General features: G+C 41.8%; 1 protein-coding gene across 5 annotated transcripts in view; it reads right to left on the bottom strand.

Annotated features, from left to right (window-relative positions):
- Positions 1 to 16,619, bottom strand: part of pou6f2 (POU class 6 homeobox 2) — a 75,114-nt gene that overhangs the window by 6,822 nt on the left and 51,673 nt on the right. For 4 of the 5 annotated variants that reach the window (XM_054766141.1, XM_054766144.1, XM_054766145.1 and 1 more), the window contains 3 exons: positions 10,975 to 11,118; positions 5,690 to 5,899; positions 2,893 to 3,046 (listed from right to left, as the gene is read on the bottom strand). In XM_054766141.1, the coding sequence (XP_054622116.1) occupies positions 2,893 to 3,046; positions 5,690 to 5,899; positions 10,975 to 11,118 (508 nt within the window). The remainder of the gene's footprint in view (positions 1 to 2,892; positions 3,047 to 5,689; positions 5,900 to 10,974; positions 11,119 to 16,619) is intronic. The other variant, XM_054766146.1, reaches the window with a different exon arrangement.

Here is a 16,619-nt window from a genome sequence, read left to right as displayed (position 1 = left end):
ATTTCTGTCAACTATGAACTTTTCATCACTAATTATCATATATTCATTAATATTTATGATCAATGTCACATAACTTATCAATACCACAACTCTTAACTCCCATTGTAACACGTATCATTTCTTATGCTATTTCAAATTTGGTCAAAGGTACGTGTTGAATACAGGAAGTGCACAAACAAATGTGCTAGCAATAGACGTGAAACGGAGAGGGGGGGGTAGGATTGAATGAGCTTTGCTTCTTCCTGCTCCTTCTTGGACATGTGGAACTGTGAATTGTAACACGTGATGTAGTCCAGTGGAGCCTGCATGTATGTTGAAAATGAAATGAAACCATGCCCATTACCAGTGATGAGACCACAGCCACCGCAGGAAGTACGCTGCCCAGAAAAAAACAACAAGGAGCTGCTAACGTGTGAGCCTACGTTATCTTAGGTCTTCTTTTCTCGGAGTGTATCTAATATATTCGGTGTTATGAATGTAAAGGAGACGATATGGGTGTTATTTCATGTCTAGAGGTGCTCTAATAATGTAAAAAAAACGTCATAAAAAGCCTTTCAATGCTCTAACTGAGAAGATATTCCATTTATTATGACTGAATCCTACTACGTGCATATTCACTTATCGTGGTGGAGCCTGGAACCAATTAACTGCATCTGTTAATTCATTTGCATCTGCGGTGTTTCTCCTTTACTTTTCCTGGAACTCCTGTTACCTGTGTGTCATCTTTGGTAACTGCTCTTGTTCCCTGATATTATTCTCCTGCTCGGGCTCATTTCCACCTCCCATGGTGACTTTCTGTTCTGCCTCCTAGCCCACTGTGTTATTTTGCTACTTTGGCCTGTTTAGTGTGGCGTTTGTCTCTGTGTGAGCCGAATAAAAGACTTTCTTCAACCTCCCTGCCACCGTGTCTCCGCATCGTGGGGTAGCGCTACACGCAATCTCAGCGGAACATGACTCGCGGTCTCATTTTCTGCATTCTGAGAGCGTATTCGTCGCTTTAAAGAAAAGCGAGCGGGTCAGGATGAGTTAAACTGCGTTGGCCCTCTGCAGTGAATGTGAAATAAACGCATGAATACAGACGTGCGGAGAGTAAATCTTTCATCTGGCGCATAAAAAGATGATGACACGGAGCATGTCGCTACATCTTCAGCTGATGAATAAAGAGGCTTCTTTTTTTTAAACTCAGGCATGTAAACGGTATATTTGGAGGCTAGCGCTCTGACACAAAGCAAACCAACTCCTCACACAGAAGTGCTGAATGTTTGCATGCCAGCATGTCTTCAAACAACACAACAAACTTCACAGAGTCATTTCTGAAGAATTGGCCGGCTAATAAAAAGTGATTTGCCGCCGCGCGTCAACGTCAGGTGCCCTGGCATCCTGCTTACCAAAGCAAAGTTTGCACTTGTGAATTATTAATCTTGGTCATTATGGATGAATTATTAAAGGAATCCTCCAAGCGTATTTAAGCCAAAAATCTATGAGGCTGCCATCTCCTCCTGAGTGACGTGAGGCCGCGTCCTCCACAAGCAAAAGTGTGAATGCTTGCAGGATAAAAATAAATAAATAAATAAATGGGAGGGATGAGCAGTCACAAGTCCACATTGATGAGCGCCGTGCTCCCTGCGGAGGCTGTTTGCTAAAGGAAGACTTCTCCGCTGCCCTGGCAACTGCATCCTTTTTTTATCCTTAAAACTTTACCTTTTGGAACATTTCACTGATATGACTTTAACTACTGCAAGGTTTTTTCAGTGCTCTGGTATGCGTTTGTGCATTCTCCAAACGCTAAGTCAACGCAACAAGTCGACAACGAGTTGATCAATGGCGACTTGCTTTGGCTCTTTAATGCAATCTCGCGGCGCTGAAGCCGTCTTCAAAATGACTTGACTTTGATGAATGCAATTTACTTGAATAATACAGACTTTGTGAAAAGGTAACAGCTGCATGGTGACAGGCTGCGTGCTCCAGTGATTTATAAGGCTCTGCCAAATAATAAATAAATAAAAGACCCCGGGCCACTTGGAGAATAAAACAGGCTCATTTCAAACAGCACATGCCTTTTTGGAAATTACAGCACAGAAGGGCACAAAATAGTTACATAAACATCATTTTTATTTGTATTTATTCCATTTTCTTCTTGATATTATTATTAATTATTATTATTTATATTTATAGTAGAATTCTTAATATTAGTATTAATTATTATTATGTGTATTTAGCATTTTCGTTATTTATATTTATTATTTGTATTATTTGCATTTATTAATGTAAGTTTTTACATTTTCTTTATTTACATGTTTAATTTGTTTTTGTAAGTGACCCTGTATTAACAGTACATTTTGATGATTTTTTAAAAAATTTGTGTCCAATGTAAAAAATTGGATTTTATTTTTGGGGGGTTTTCCCCCCCGATTCTGTGTATCATCCATCTGTGAATTATCACCACCTTTTTGTACAATCAAACAAATAACAAAACCAAGCATCATTTTAAGAACTCATGTTTTATCTAACGGGACTTTCACACAAACAAATCAATAAACTTACATTATTACAATGTTTCTGTCCATTTTTATTCTTTTTATCAGCGAATAAGGGATCTCCAAGCCCATACGTGTATATTTAGATTATTACGAGACCTTCTTGATGCTTTTCTTTCCCTGTGATGACATGTTCAACACAGGAAGTGAACAAACGATCAGTAATTGCTGAGCTGAAATAAGGTCTGCTTCTTCCTACTACGGTACTTTGCATGCATGTTGCATTGAAATGTGATGTTCATGTTGGACAAACACTAAACTATTTCAAATACCAGAAAAACCCTCACCAATGAAAGCATAAAGTGCGAACAGCTAATTTTTGTGTATTTTGTTGTGCGCCGTGCCGTACACTTACTGCTGACCAGCTGCCCCACGCTGAGCGCCGAGGAAGAGGAGGAGGTGGATGAGGAGGAGGAGGGCTGCTGGAGGGGGCTGTGTCTGTGGGGCATGTGGAGCAGGCCGGGCTGGGAGGAGGCCGGCCCACTCGGACCCTGCTGAGCCTGAGGCAGCTATAAACACACAAGCACAATACCCATGGCATCATTTAAAGCAATCACGTCATGTTGGGCACTGGGTGATGATACCCCATCCATCCATTTGCGATAGCGCTTGTCCTCATCACAGTGTAGGCTAGAGCCTATCCCAGGCGGGGGGCACCTTGGGCTAGTCGCCAGCCAATCACAGGGCACATACTGTATACTGGATCCAAACTAGCTTTCACACTCACATTCACACCTTTGGACAACTTAGACCACTTAGAACAACGGTGTGCAAAATACAGACCGCGGGCCACATTTAAATATAGAATGTACAAAAGACAATTAAAAAGAAAGAACAGCAAAAATGGAAAAAATTCAAAATATTAAGAGGAAAAAAGTTGTAATCAAACAAGAAAATGTAAAGAAAATGTAAAAAAAATACAGCAAGAATGAAAAAAATTGCAGTAATTTTACAAAAGAAAGCCAAGATATTAACAGAAAAAAGTTTCAATCGAACGACAAAATGTCATAATAAAAAAAACTTCATATTATAAGAATATTATAAGAATTATTGTAAGTTGAAATATGAAAGAAAAAATATGTTTGTTTTTTTTAAGTCGTAATATTATGAAAAACAACTAAACAAAATAAGACACTAATTTTTGGGGAAAAAGTTATCTTATGCAAACAAAGTCAAAATATGATTGGGAAGAAAGTCATAATATTACAAGATGAAAATTTACCAAAAAAAAGGAAGAAAATAATTGAAATACAAGAGCAAAAATGGAGAAAAAAACAGCTGTAATTTTATGCCAATAAAGTGAAAATAATAAAGTTGTAATCCACCAAAAAAATGTCAGAGTTTTCAAAATAACATTGTAATCTTAGGAATAAAAATAATGCCAATTTTAGTAGCATAAAGCTGAAATAATAAAGAAAAAGTTGTAATATTATGAGACACAAACAAAACAAAATAAAATTGTAATTTTTGTAAAATTAGATTCGGGAAAAAGTTATAATATTTTGAGAATAAAGACAAAATATTACGGAAATAGTCAAAATATTACAAGAAAAAAGTTAAAATAGTTGGGAAAAAACAGCAGAAATGGAAAAAACAGCTGTCATTTCACAAGAATAAAGTCAAATTATGAAGAGAAAAATGTTGTTTTCTAACAAGAAAAAAGTCACAGTTTTGCAAGAATAAACTCGTAATATTGTGAGGAAAAATAATGTCAATTTAGTACCATAGAGTTGAATGCATTATCTTTTTAAAGTCATAATATTAGGAGAAAAATTCTTGGAAAATTAGGTCAAAGGTTAGGCATTAGGCAAAAGTTAGAATATTATGGGGATAAAGTCATAATACCACAAAAAGAACATTCTTGAAGATTATTTAGGAAGCAAGTTGAAATATTTGGAAAATTTAAAACAGCAAAAATGATGGGGGGTGGGGGGGCAAGCGTGAAGTTGACACAAACTTGACACAAACAATATGCTTTTTCACCACGAAGCTGAGACGCCATTTTTCTTGAAATACTGCATACTGTGTAACTTCTTATAGCGTAGCATAGCCACATGTGTTGCTTTACAAAATATCAATCAAAGTGGCCCTTGTATCCATTTTTCACTATGTGGCCCTCGCTGGAAAAAGTTTGGGCACCCCTGATTTAGAGCCTCCAATGAACAGTTTTTGGGATGTGGGAGGAAGTACCCGGAGAAAACCGACGCAAGTACGGAGGGGAACAGGCACACTCCGCACAGACATGTTCCTGACTGTGAGGCTGACGTGCTAACCACCAGGCCACCATGGCATGTAATTAGCCGATATGAAAGGAGCACATTAGCAGCTGAATCTAATGAGGAATGCACGTTAGCCTCGCAGCGCAGCCCGTTTATCCTCCGAAAAACACAAACCCACGGGAGGTGACAATTAAGTGGCAGCCTGAATGTGAAATAAAAACAAAAGGCGTTACTACAGCAGGCTTCACATCAAACATAATTCATGCTCCTCTGATGGCAAAATAACAATGTTTTTTTATGTTTTATGCACCTTGGAATTGCTCTTACAAGATCAACACTTCACAATTTAAAAGCCGTTTCTGCCACATAAGCCCGGCCAGCTTCTCCTCTCCTCTTTTGCTATTAATTATTCTCTCTGTGGCATGTGTTTGTTTGTTTGGAATGCGGGTGTGTCAACAGCGTTGCACACACTGTCAGGACTGCTGACAGGCTGGGAGAATTATCTAGCTTCACTGGAAATATTCCAGACTGCACACTCTTGACAAGCGTAAATGATTCCCTCGCCGAACAATGCGTACACCGGGGTCTTTGAAGTGCACGGCAAATCATCAACGTTATGTGCGAATGCAGTAATTCATGCGAGAGCGTGGCGGCCCACCGCAATTAAGTGTCCATCTGCCGAGAGCTCATCCACGCTGCACTTTAGGCAGCTGAGTCAATAACGTTTACATTGTCAACAGCATGTGGAGAGGAAAGTTTGCCACTTTTCATGCTTGAAACGCATCGTTCATTGAAGTTCCCCTGCCACTGGAAGCCAGAAAATGTGCTCTAAACAGCGGAAGAAGTGGGTGGGAGCAGGGAGAAAGTGACATTACAATCCCTGTTGCCCCCTGCAACACTTCATGTCACTGTCTTGTCTCGTGTGTTTGTTACCTGCTGTCCGGGCTTGATTGGCGACAGCGTGATTCCCTGGGTGTTGATGACAGGCAGGATCTGATTGCCGATCACCGTGGCGATGATCTGGCCTTGAGCGTTGGTCAGGAGCTGCGGGGTAATTGGCGGCACCTGCAGCGCCGGGTTGCCGCCCCCTGATTGGCTGGAGGGCCCTGCGGAGTTTGGCATCAGTGGGATTGTTCCGATTATCTTGGAGGAGGGGAGGGGGGGAAAGAAGGAGACAAGACGCTTGTTTTTGTTTGGAGAAGAAGAAAGAGAGAAGAAAGGAGGCACGCGGTCATAGCCTCTGCGGTTCGCACCTCATTTACACTACGTTTATGTGAAAGGACAGACAGATACGTAATGTACGTCATGTGCATGGAAGTATGTGTATGTGGGAAAGACAGCTATATGAGTGGACAAACAGACATTCATAGTATGTGTGTGTGTGTGTGTGTGTGTGTGTGTGTGTGTATCATTTGTGTATGTAGATGGACAGGCAGATGTTCATCACTGGAAACGTGAATGAACAGGCCGGTGTTTTAAATGAGAAGTCTTTGAGTCGTCTGTCCGCTGTCCGCATTGTGACGGTGAGAGAGAAACATGAGCAAGTGTCCCATGATGGTGCAAAAGCAAGTGAGGAGTCGAGTGCTGGGAGCACACAACAAAGGTCAGCACTGAATACCTGTGTGTGTGTGTGTGTGTGTGTGTGTGTGTGTGCTGGTGCACACCAGTGACTGTGTTATCCATCAGCAGGCATGCATGTGTGCATGCGTGACAATGAGCATCTAAGTGTCTTTGTGTGTCTCTGCTGAGAGGCCTGAGCAGGAAGAGACAGAAAAGAACCAATAAGGAGGAGGAGGAGAGCATCAGACTGGACCTGGTGGTCCCAATCCAACTCAGCGGGGTCCCGGGGGGGGCGGGACTGTGTGTAGGGGGGTGAGGGGGACCTCCTCGCTCCTCTGTGGTTGTAATCAGGAAGAGCAGATCAGAAGGGGCGGCAGAGTGTCACTGCGTTTTAGCTCTCAGAGCTGCCAGAGTGTGGCCAAGAGTGGAGGACATGAGGGGGACTTAGCTCCTCTTCACCATGATGAAGGTTAATGTCATCTGGGGAGCGGCTCTCTGGCTTTGAGCACTGGTCTCTGACATCCTCCACTCCAGCATGCCTCATTTACACGAGACAGCGGCTCCGCATGAGACCATCATCATTGCAAATTCTCTTATTTGGAAAGCAGGCTACAAGCTGAGCACTCTTGTCTTGTGTCTTCACACTCTGTGTCGTGTTTGGATTTGGATTTGAAAATGGTTACGGGGCAAAATGCTGGGCGGGGAGAACTTCCTACCTTCACTATTATTCTTAGTTTGGATATAATGTCACATTTTTACTTCACCAAAGCGTTAGTCAATACTGCTATTTTTAAAGATGTACTGCAAAGAAGCTAGTCAAAGATCATCTAATGATATGATGCTCCGCTGCAAAAATGTTTGCATATTTCAAGTGAAACGTAAAAGCATACGTAAGCCTAAGAGGTGCCCTTTAAATGAACATCTCATCCCAAAGCAGTGCAAAATGACTTGTAGCTTCTCCCCAGTGAGGCCCCCTCCTCCCCTGACATAATAGGGAGGGATCAGAGAGAGAAAGGTGGGCCGGCAATCTGTAATTCATCCCGCCACGCCTCATTTGCTTACGTTGCTTCGCATTAGGGGAGAGATAATTTATCTCTCTCTTTCTCTGCGTTCGCTTTACAAATGCCCTCCCATGTTCTCCTGCCACTTAGCATATTTCATTGCGCCGCTCTGCGGAGCCCCCAGCGGATCCCCCCGCTTTGCATGCCGCCGTGGCAGGGGGAACTTGTTCCGCTCAATTATTCATCATCATCGCACTAAGTGGTTGTACCATAAGCATAATAAAAGAGCAGGCGAGCGGCAGCTTAGCTTCCGTCCCTTGTCCCGTCATGCAATGTGTCTCCGTCTGGTCTCAGGTGAAGGTTTCATGGCAGGAAATGATGTTATGAAGAGGCTCGCGAGGCCTGGCTGGTAACGCTCTGGTATTTAGGAACATCACGTTTACACTTGCACAATTCATCATGCATAAAGAGGAGTAGGAAGAAGCAGAGTTGAATTCATCTGACACTTTACTCATGTTTCAGCAATTACTGATAGTTAGTCAGTGACTTCCCGTGTTGAACATGTTAGCATTGTCTTACAGGGAACTACAACAATAAAGAATGTGTCGCATCGGGGAGATGTGCTAAGAAAACTGCATCCCAGCTTTGTGATATAAAGTAGGTGAAAAGACTACTATTAGACTACTATTAGTATCAACTTCCCTCTTTGCTCTTTTTTCCCCCACTTTTGCTGTTGTTGTTTTTTTATTTTCCAAATATTTAAACTTTATTTTTAAAAAATCTTTGTAAAAGTTCTTTTCAGAGTATTTTGACTTTATTCCCATCATATTTTGACTTTTTCCCCAACCTAATTTTCTGATAATTGCAACTTTATTTTGTTTTGTTTATCATATTCTGAAAATAACGCATTTTTTCTTTCATATTTCGTCTTTATGCCACTAAAATTACATTACTTTTCCTCATAATATCAAAAGTTTGTTCTTGCAAATTGTGACTTTTTTCTCTTAATATTTTGATATTAATCTTGTAAATTTACATCTCTTTTTTCAATTTATACTGTTTTTTTATTTTCCAACTATTTCAACATTCTTCTTGAAAATGATCTTCTCGTAATGATGACTTCATTCCCATCATATTTTGACTTTATTTTTGTAACATTATGATTTTTTTCCCTAAACTTTATTCGTAGTTTTGTTTGCGTATATTACGACTTAAAAAAAAACACCTTTTTACTTCAATATTTCACCTCTGATAGCAAAATGAAATCATTTTCCCTCATAATAATTATAATGTTATCATCATAAAATTATGACTTTTTCTCATTAGACTACTTTTCTCTTAATAGTTTGACTTTATTCTTGTAAAATTACTGCTGATTTTCCTATCTTTGTTGTTTATTTTTTATTTTATTCTTATATTTACTTTTATTTGTTGCATTATTTCTAGAATGTGCCGTGGGCCAATGAAAAAAACAGTGCGGGTTGCAAATGGTCCCCGGGGCCGTACTGTGGACACCCCCTGGTGTAGCATGAATACATAATAATAGCACAAATAAGAAATGAATGAACTCAGGATAGAGGTTAGTCAGGAGATCGGGAAGACCTGGGTTGGAATCTCCGCTTGGGCGTCTCTGTGTGGCGTTTGCATGTTCTCCCGTGCGTGCGTGTACTCCATGAACATGCTCCATCCTGGTTTGAAGTACACATTAGACTGTTGTTTTTTTGTAGGGGGTGGTTGTGCTGTGATAGGGTGGTGCATGTTTCAGAGGCCCCCGTCTGAATAATGCCATGGAATAATGAGGTGGGGAGCAAAGGCTGTAGCCCAGGGCTTTGACCGTCTCTGTGACCTGATTATGTCAGGGAGTGTCAGCAGCAAAGACACTACAAAAGCACAGTGCATCGCATCAAGTCCACATCCACACTGATCTGTCCCCAGAGCTGCAGGCACCTCGCAAGCCACCAAAGTCCATACTGTCTCATTATCAACATTTAGCATCAAGCACACGGACAGTGATAGCATGGGGACTTACATACGACTTTAAAGCGCCATTACCTCCATCAAATAGCTTTTTGTGTGAAATTGACTTTTCACTTTCTTATGTGGTAAAAGAACAAAAAACAAGTCTACGTATTAAGGCCAGTCCATGTGTTAACAGGATGAAAAGGCACGTGTGTGAACACACACACACACACACACACGCACAGTGTTCATACATTTTCCTTTAATACGTGCAGTGTGCACCTGCAATAAGATGATTCATTAGATAGGGCCTCGCAATGACAAGCATCATCATTCAAGCCTCTGGCTACTGATGGAACAATCCTGCAGCCACCCTTTAAATATGACAAGGTCAGCGTTTTGCTGCGACGGGCGCATGCGGATAAGAGGAAGAAGGGCTTTGTTTACTCCCCTCCCAAAAAAATCCTAATATATGGCCGGGTGGCTACTACGCAGTGCAAACGAAGGAAAACCGCGAGGAGCTCCAGTAGAATGAGTTAGTGGAGCGGGTACAATAGCCCCTTCTCCACCTACATGTCCTGGAACTTTTCCAAGAACCCTGAAGAATTCCTGGTAATCTGTGTGCTTTGTGTTTCCACATCACATCCAGGCGAGTTTAATCAAATCATAACGGGAGCGGTCAAGTCGTCATTTCACTTTTCTCATTTTGCTCCAAATGATCGCAAAGTTTGCAGCCACACACACTAGCTTAAACACTACACCGGGGGGGCCAAACTTTTTCCACCGAGGGCCACATAGTGAAAAATGAAAGGATGCAACTTTGCCACCTTGATAGTTGGATAAAAAAAAATTTAATTAATTTTCCATTTCTTTCAACCTGCTTTTTAAATAAACTTCATACATTTTCTTTTCGTAATATTGGGACTTTATTCCCATAATATTCACTTTTTTCCCCAAACAAATTTAAAAAAAAATTCCAACTTTATTTTGTTTTGTTTCTCATAACATTATGACTTTTTAAAAAATAGCATTTTTTTTCAACATTTCACTTCTATGCTACTGAAATGACACTATTTATAGTACATACAGAATGTTTATAGAATACAACCTGAATCTCATACGTTTACTTTATTCTTGTAAAATTGCAGCTGTTTTTTTTTTTAATTTTCCAACTATTTCAACTTTCTTCTTGTAAATTTTCTTCTCATATTTATGACTTTATTCCCATAATATTCTCACTTTATTTTTTTATTTTCTAACTTTTCGCCAACCTAATTTTCCCCAAATTGCAACTGTATTTGTTGTTTTGCTTGTTTCTCATAATATTAGGACTTATAATAACGTCTTTTTTGTTTAATATTTCAAGTTTATGTTACTAAAACAACCTTGTTTTTCCTCATAATATTATGATGTTATTCTCGTAAAATTACAACTTTTTTCTCTTAATGTTCTTGTTTTCTTGTAAAGTTATATTTTTAGAACGTGCCACAAGCCAATAACATAGCCGCAACCCTGCACCGCACCGATTGCCATGTTGTTCGGCAGTTCCTGACCCACTTCGCCCCCAGGTACTTTTCCTGGGAACATTTGGGCTCTGGGGAAAGTTCTTTACCGTACTTGGATCATTTTGGTGGAAATGTGGTGAGGTTTGTGAGCAAAGTTAGAGGAATTGAGGAATATTCCATCACTGGCCCTCACCTGTCCTTGTGCGTTGGTGACCAGCTGTCCGGATGCTCCTTGCAGGTTTGACAGGGCATTGCCGAACGCCTGAGAGCCGGCGATGGATCCCATGGCTGCGGCGGCGGCGGCGACCGCCGCCTGGCTGGCCAGAGGATTCAACTGCTGGGAGAGAACATATCTCATGTTCAAGCCATATGTTGTGTCCTGAAAAGCGAATTCAGAACATTATAAATGTATTGTGTTTCTTAGGCCAGGATGGACTGGGGTCTGGTAATGACGGCTGTAAGGTCCCTGGCAGGGTTCCCAAAGGTGTGTGCTCCTGAACCCAGTGGGAGGTTCAAGGCTAGCGAGGAACGCTGTGAATAAGTGACCATTTTACCACTCTAAGTGCTTCCTCTGGCCCCCGGGGGCTCCCCGCGGGCCCGGTCTTCATGCCTTCAGCATCCCGCCCTCACAATGGAAGCAGACCGTGCCGTCACACTTCACGCTTTCAGCGAGCATCCCTCCTGTGTCATACTTTATGTCTGCCGGCGTACATTTGAGGGGTTAAAATGAGCAGCTTCACGTCTGTAATGGACTCGTCGGGTCTGGCTCGGGCTCCTCGTGTCAGGGAGAGTCCACTACAGTGGCGGGATGAGCCACATAAATCAAGCTAACCGCGTATTGGGGGGGGGCTGCAAATGCACCGCTGATTTGGTGGCGGTGCAGCAGAGCAAAGTCTTATTAGGTTGACTAAGTAGACCAAAGAGCACAAGGAGATAGGAGGCTTCCCAATTACTCTCCAGAATCAAGAAATAAAGGAAACAGGACTGCCGGCTTCCTGCTGCTAACTCTGGTGGCAACAGGACGACTTTAAGAAAAGAAAAGATTTTTTGTAAAACCAACAACTTTTCATCAATTTGCAGAAATCCAGCCGAGCTCGTGTGAGATCATTCAGTTATCGCTCTTCTTTTATCGCAAGCCAACCACCATATATTATTACACTTTCTCAAATCAAATGATGGGGGTGGGAATCAATACTTTTTCATTGACAGTAAAGGTTAAGCACATTAAGAATGACACTGCATTTGTCTTATGAAATCATATTTCATGTTGGTGGCCCTCAAATTGGCCATGATTGATATTGGCTCCCCGCTTCTGAAAGTCATCCACTTTCTTTTACCCCCATAACCGCAAAATTGTCTTTTATCTGCGTGGTAGCGGTCCTCTCAGAAATCTCTCAAAAGTTCCAGAAAAGTCAGGATTTACCAGCCAGGAAGAAATGCTTTTGCGTGTATGGATGCTGTGATGTGTTAACGAGCAATTAAATAGCCAACACAAGGAGCTTTGAGACGTATTGGAGATATCATCACCGGCTTTCCTTCAATAACAGTCCTCGCTGAGCCCACGCCATTGTGTTCAATCAGGCTGAAAAGAGAGCCGGCTTTATTGCCGTATTTGTGGGTCGTGTTGGCGGGCAAGGCGGGAATAAGGAGAGGCGAGGCTGTGTGTTTCCACACCTAAACAGGTGATTTTCCGCCACAGTGACTCTCCTCTCTCAGCACCTCGGCGGGAGGGACCAAATGACAGACCTGGCCGAGCGTTTGTGCTGATTGCATGTGTTGGGGGAGATAAACAATGATCTCCCCGCTTGCAGACATGGCCGACATTGTGTTTCATTCTTTACACTCCCTATGAAAGGACGGCGCAAGGATTTTTGTCTATGGTGGGAACAAAAAAATATCAGAAAGAAATGCTTTAAGTTGTCATAATAAGCCTCCGTGATCTTTGTCAAACGTCAGACGGCTGCTATCTAAACCTGTCTGACCACGGAGGTCACATGGTGCGTGTAATCTCCACAATGGAAGGGGAAATAGCATCCCTGCAAACCAGAAACCTCTTCTGGAAACGTAAAATTGTTTGACACAGAGTTTACTCTTGCTTTTTGTGTCTACTTTAACTTAAGACTCGAGAGCAGGAACAAATAAACAGTCGAGGAGCTTCAGATCTGAATTTTTGTAGCGTTTTTTTTTTTTGTAATACCTCAGTTTGCATACATTTCCCCGGTTAGCGTACAATATGGTGCGTGTATTATGTTATTAATACACTGTGTGAGTCTATCTGTATTTTTAATATATTGTTTTGGTTTTTTTTTTAACAGAAAACGTCCTTACTTGTTAGCATTACACAGTACATTTTTTCTTAAGGGAAAAATTTATTTGGTTAGGGTCAGACCTTCTGGAATGCATTCATGACACTAACCAAGTTCCACTGTACATGCTAACATCTTAGCTTTGTGCTGACATAACAAATTAGTGTACTATCTTACAATATCTCGATAATAATCAATTCATTTCATTTTTTAGAAAAAGGGGATAAATAAAAAACAAACTGTGGGCTGAAAACAATTCCCAGGCCGCAATTCTGTGTTCAAAGTCGTACTTTTTGGAAATCAACCAAACTTATGGAGAAACGTGTCTCTAAAATCACAAAAAAATCTGTCATAAAAACTGTGAGTTTGACCCCGGAACGGATGAATTCAACTTCCTTGCTGTCCTATGATAAAACTGATTCTAAAGACAAACAATTTGGTGTTCAACCTTACAAGTTGCGTAGTAGCTGGAAAGATGATGAACTTAAACTCTTAGGTTTGAATGCGACTGAGCGCCATCTTTTCTCATAAAACAATAATTTTGGTGGGGAGCAATTTCATTGTTTGGTTTATGGGATGAGTGCATCGTTGGGGGCGAGAGGCGGGGCACACCATGGGCTGGTCAAACTACAGACTATTTCATCTCCAACTAACCTAACATGCATGTTTTTAGGATGTGGGAGGAAGAACCCACACAAAACCTACACAAGCAGTGGGAGAACATGCAAAGTCCACACAGAAAAAGCCCCCACAAAGATTCCAAGCCAAACCTCCAAACCGTGAGACTCACCACTAGGCCACAATGCAAAACATTTCACTACTAATTCCAATGCATTCATTTTCAGAGGCAATGGATGCTGGGGAGAAGATGGGGAGAAGATGCTCTCAGCCTGTTGTGATTATAAATGGGAGACATAAGACAAAAAAATGAGAACAACGGCCTCAATTTTTCAGAACATGGAAGTTTGTTCTGCACCTCCCTCGTCCTCTTCTCCCCACTGCTTCTTGATGTAATCAAGTGTGACATGAGAAAACACGTTGTGTATCTGTCACAAGTCTCCCGCTCGTCCACTGACAGGCCACTGCTGACTCTCCTCCTCCTCCTCCTCCTCCTCCTCGCCTCCCCAGCCTCACGCCCTCTGTGCTTAAACATCAAAATGCCATTAGGGCCTCCGAAACACCTCTGCTCCCTCGGCTGGCGGGGGCCTAGCGCTGCACTTGTGCACTTTGGGTTCTCTTAGCGCCAACTGTTGCCCACCGCTGGGCCTCTGCTGCACACCTTGTGAAAAATAACCCAGACGGAAAGACAGAAAATATTGAGACAGAACCAACTGGGGTAAAAAACCCAAAATAAATTGTCCATTGTGATGGAGTGATGTCATAAGAAAGGCCGTGAGTGACAGCTAGTTAATCGCGGTGGTTTGGCTGGTCAAATAAAACGCATTAAGTCATGGGAAATGGAGCCGGCCGGCGGGCTCAGGAATGGCCGCCTCTAATGAGGCGAAATGCAAATGAAGGAGGAAAAGAGTCGTGAAAACGTTGAAAGTAACGATAAAGGCGTGATGGAGTGCCAGACAGTGGCCGTCAATCTCCCCACTCATTACCTTCCTGTGGAATTAACAGCAGCTTTAATCATTACATAAAATCCTCCCTGGCCCATTTGTTGATAATTGTGAGTCTTTTTCATCCATCACCGCCGCACTATATTTCCTCCAGTTAGGGAAGACGGCGGGTAAAAATATAACTTATGCCGTATTCCACTTAGGAATTTTTGATGGGCGGGAATGATCTATTATATTTAGCCGCCTGCTGATGTGTTAAATGGGAAAGTAGTCTGTGATTAAGTGTCTGCGGGAATGTGCTGACCATTCGGGCTCATGATGTGACATATTTGGTGCAGTTATTCCTGTAGCACACTCGTGTTGGGCACTTGCAATAAATCTAGCGCCGCCCGAGCGTAGAATTTCAAGTAGATACTACCTGTGTGTGTTTTTGCTGCTATCGCGGTGTATCATCATACACTAGACTTCCCAACAATGACTTCAAATATTCAATAGGTAATAAAGCATTAGCTTTATTACATTTTAAGAATCCTGTTTGCGCTGTACTGACTGCACACGCCACTGCAGGGGGAAATGTCTTTTCACTCAGCTGCGGTTTGACATATAAATATAGCATTTGAATTACTTTAATATCCTCCTAATCAATGCCCAGTGATCTTTTGATGTTCTCAATTCAATATAGGAAGGGTCATCCATGCCACGGCTTTATAAACACAATAAAGGTAAATGATGACTCTCCACTGCGCTCTCCAAAAATATGGCCGGTAATGAAGAGAAATGGTGGAGTTTGAGGGGGAGGTCTGTCATGTGTCATTGGCCGACTCTCAGCCTGCAAGATTAATCGCGGCAGAGGGGCTCTGTGGCGAGGATGCGGCCACCCTTGATCGATAAATGTGCCCTCCCTCTACGGCTCTCTGCTTCACTGTCACACCAAAATACATACTGTAAAGTCGTTGGAACAAGCCGAAAGGGCCTCGGATGAATTGATGGCATTTACATCTGCATTTGTGTCCATTTACTCCCTTTTTTACTTTTAGAGACGCTGGCAGAGGAACCACATTTGGTAACTTAAACTTGTGTCAAAATAGACTTCATCGCTTAAGCATTCACACGCAATTCCTGGAAGAAATTGCGCGTGAATGCTGAAGAGCTGAAATGCCATACGGGAAATGTGGAATTAGGGCAATGTGGAAAGTTGGAATGTTCTGAATGAGCTGGTCGAGAAATGTGGAGGTACAGCCGTCCCTCGCAATATCGCAGTTTTTCAAAAATGAATGAATGAATTAATGATGGCTGTTTCATGGTCGACTATTACGAAACTATGGGATATTATTTGTCAAAACATATGGAAATAAAAGTGATATGTAGTATTCTGGTCACTAGGCGGCAGTAATGACACAAAACGTAGAGAAGTACCTTACACTACGTTAACACTGCATGAAGTCATGTAGTCAGCCATGGCATGTCCGAAATGATAGAGTGAAAAAAAGTTCTCCTCCCATTCCGTGTGGAAGTGGCACATTTTTGGCTTCTTATGTTTCGAACAAATAAATTTGCGGCTAACCAGGGTTAGCTTGCTAGTGGCCCTCTCAAGTCCCTGCAGAAGAGTTGCACAATATGTTGTAAACAATGAATAACAGGAGTGTAAAGGTGACTATAGGCGTGTTATTTCATGTCTACAGGGTCTAATAATGTTAAAAACCGTGTTTACATGAACAGCTTTTCCATGCTCCAACTACAAAAATATTCCATTTGTTAACATTGAATCCTATATCGTGGAAATTCATTTATTGCAGTCGGTGGAACTTGTACATTTGGACCGTTTATTTTCGATGGAAATTTTGCCTCGGAAACTGTGGAATTGTGTGGAAAAAGAGGAATCATTGCGCCAAAAGAGAGCCGCAAATGTCCTGAATGAGCTGAACATTTCAACGCTGGAATAGTTTGAAAAATGTGGAAGTAATAAATGG

Source organism: Dunckerocampus dactyliophorus, chromosome 21 (assembly GCF_027744805.1).
Source record: "Dunckerocampus dactyliophorus isolate RoL2022-P2 chromosome 21, RoL_Ddac_1.1, whole genome shotgun sequence".
In the NCBI taxonomy this organism is placed as follows: Eukaryota; Metazoa; Chordata; class Actinopteri; order Syngnathiformes; family Syngnathidae; genus Dunckerocampus; species Dunckerocampus dactyliophorus.
The sequence above is the reverse complement of the archived record's forward strand: the minus strand, read 5'-3'. Positions and strand labels throughout refer to the sequence as shown.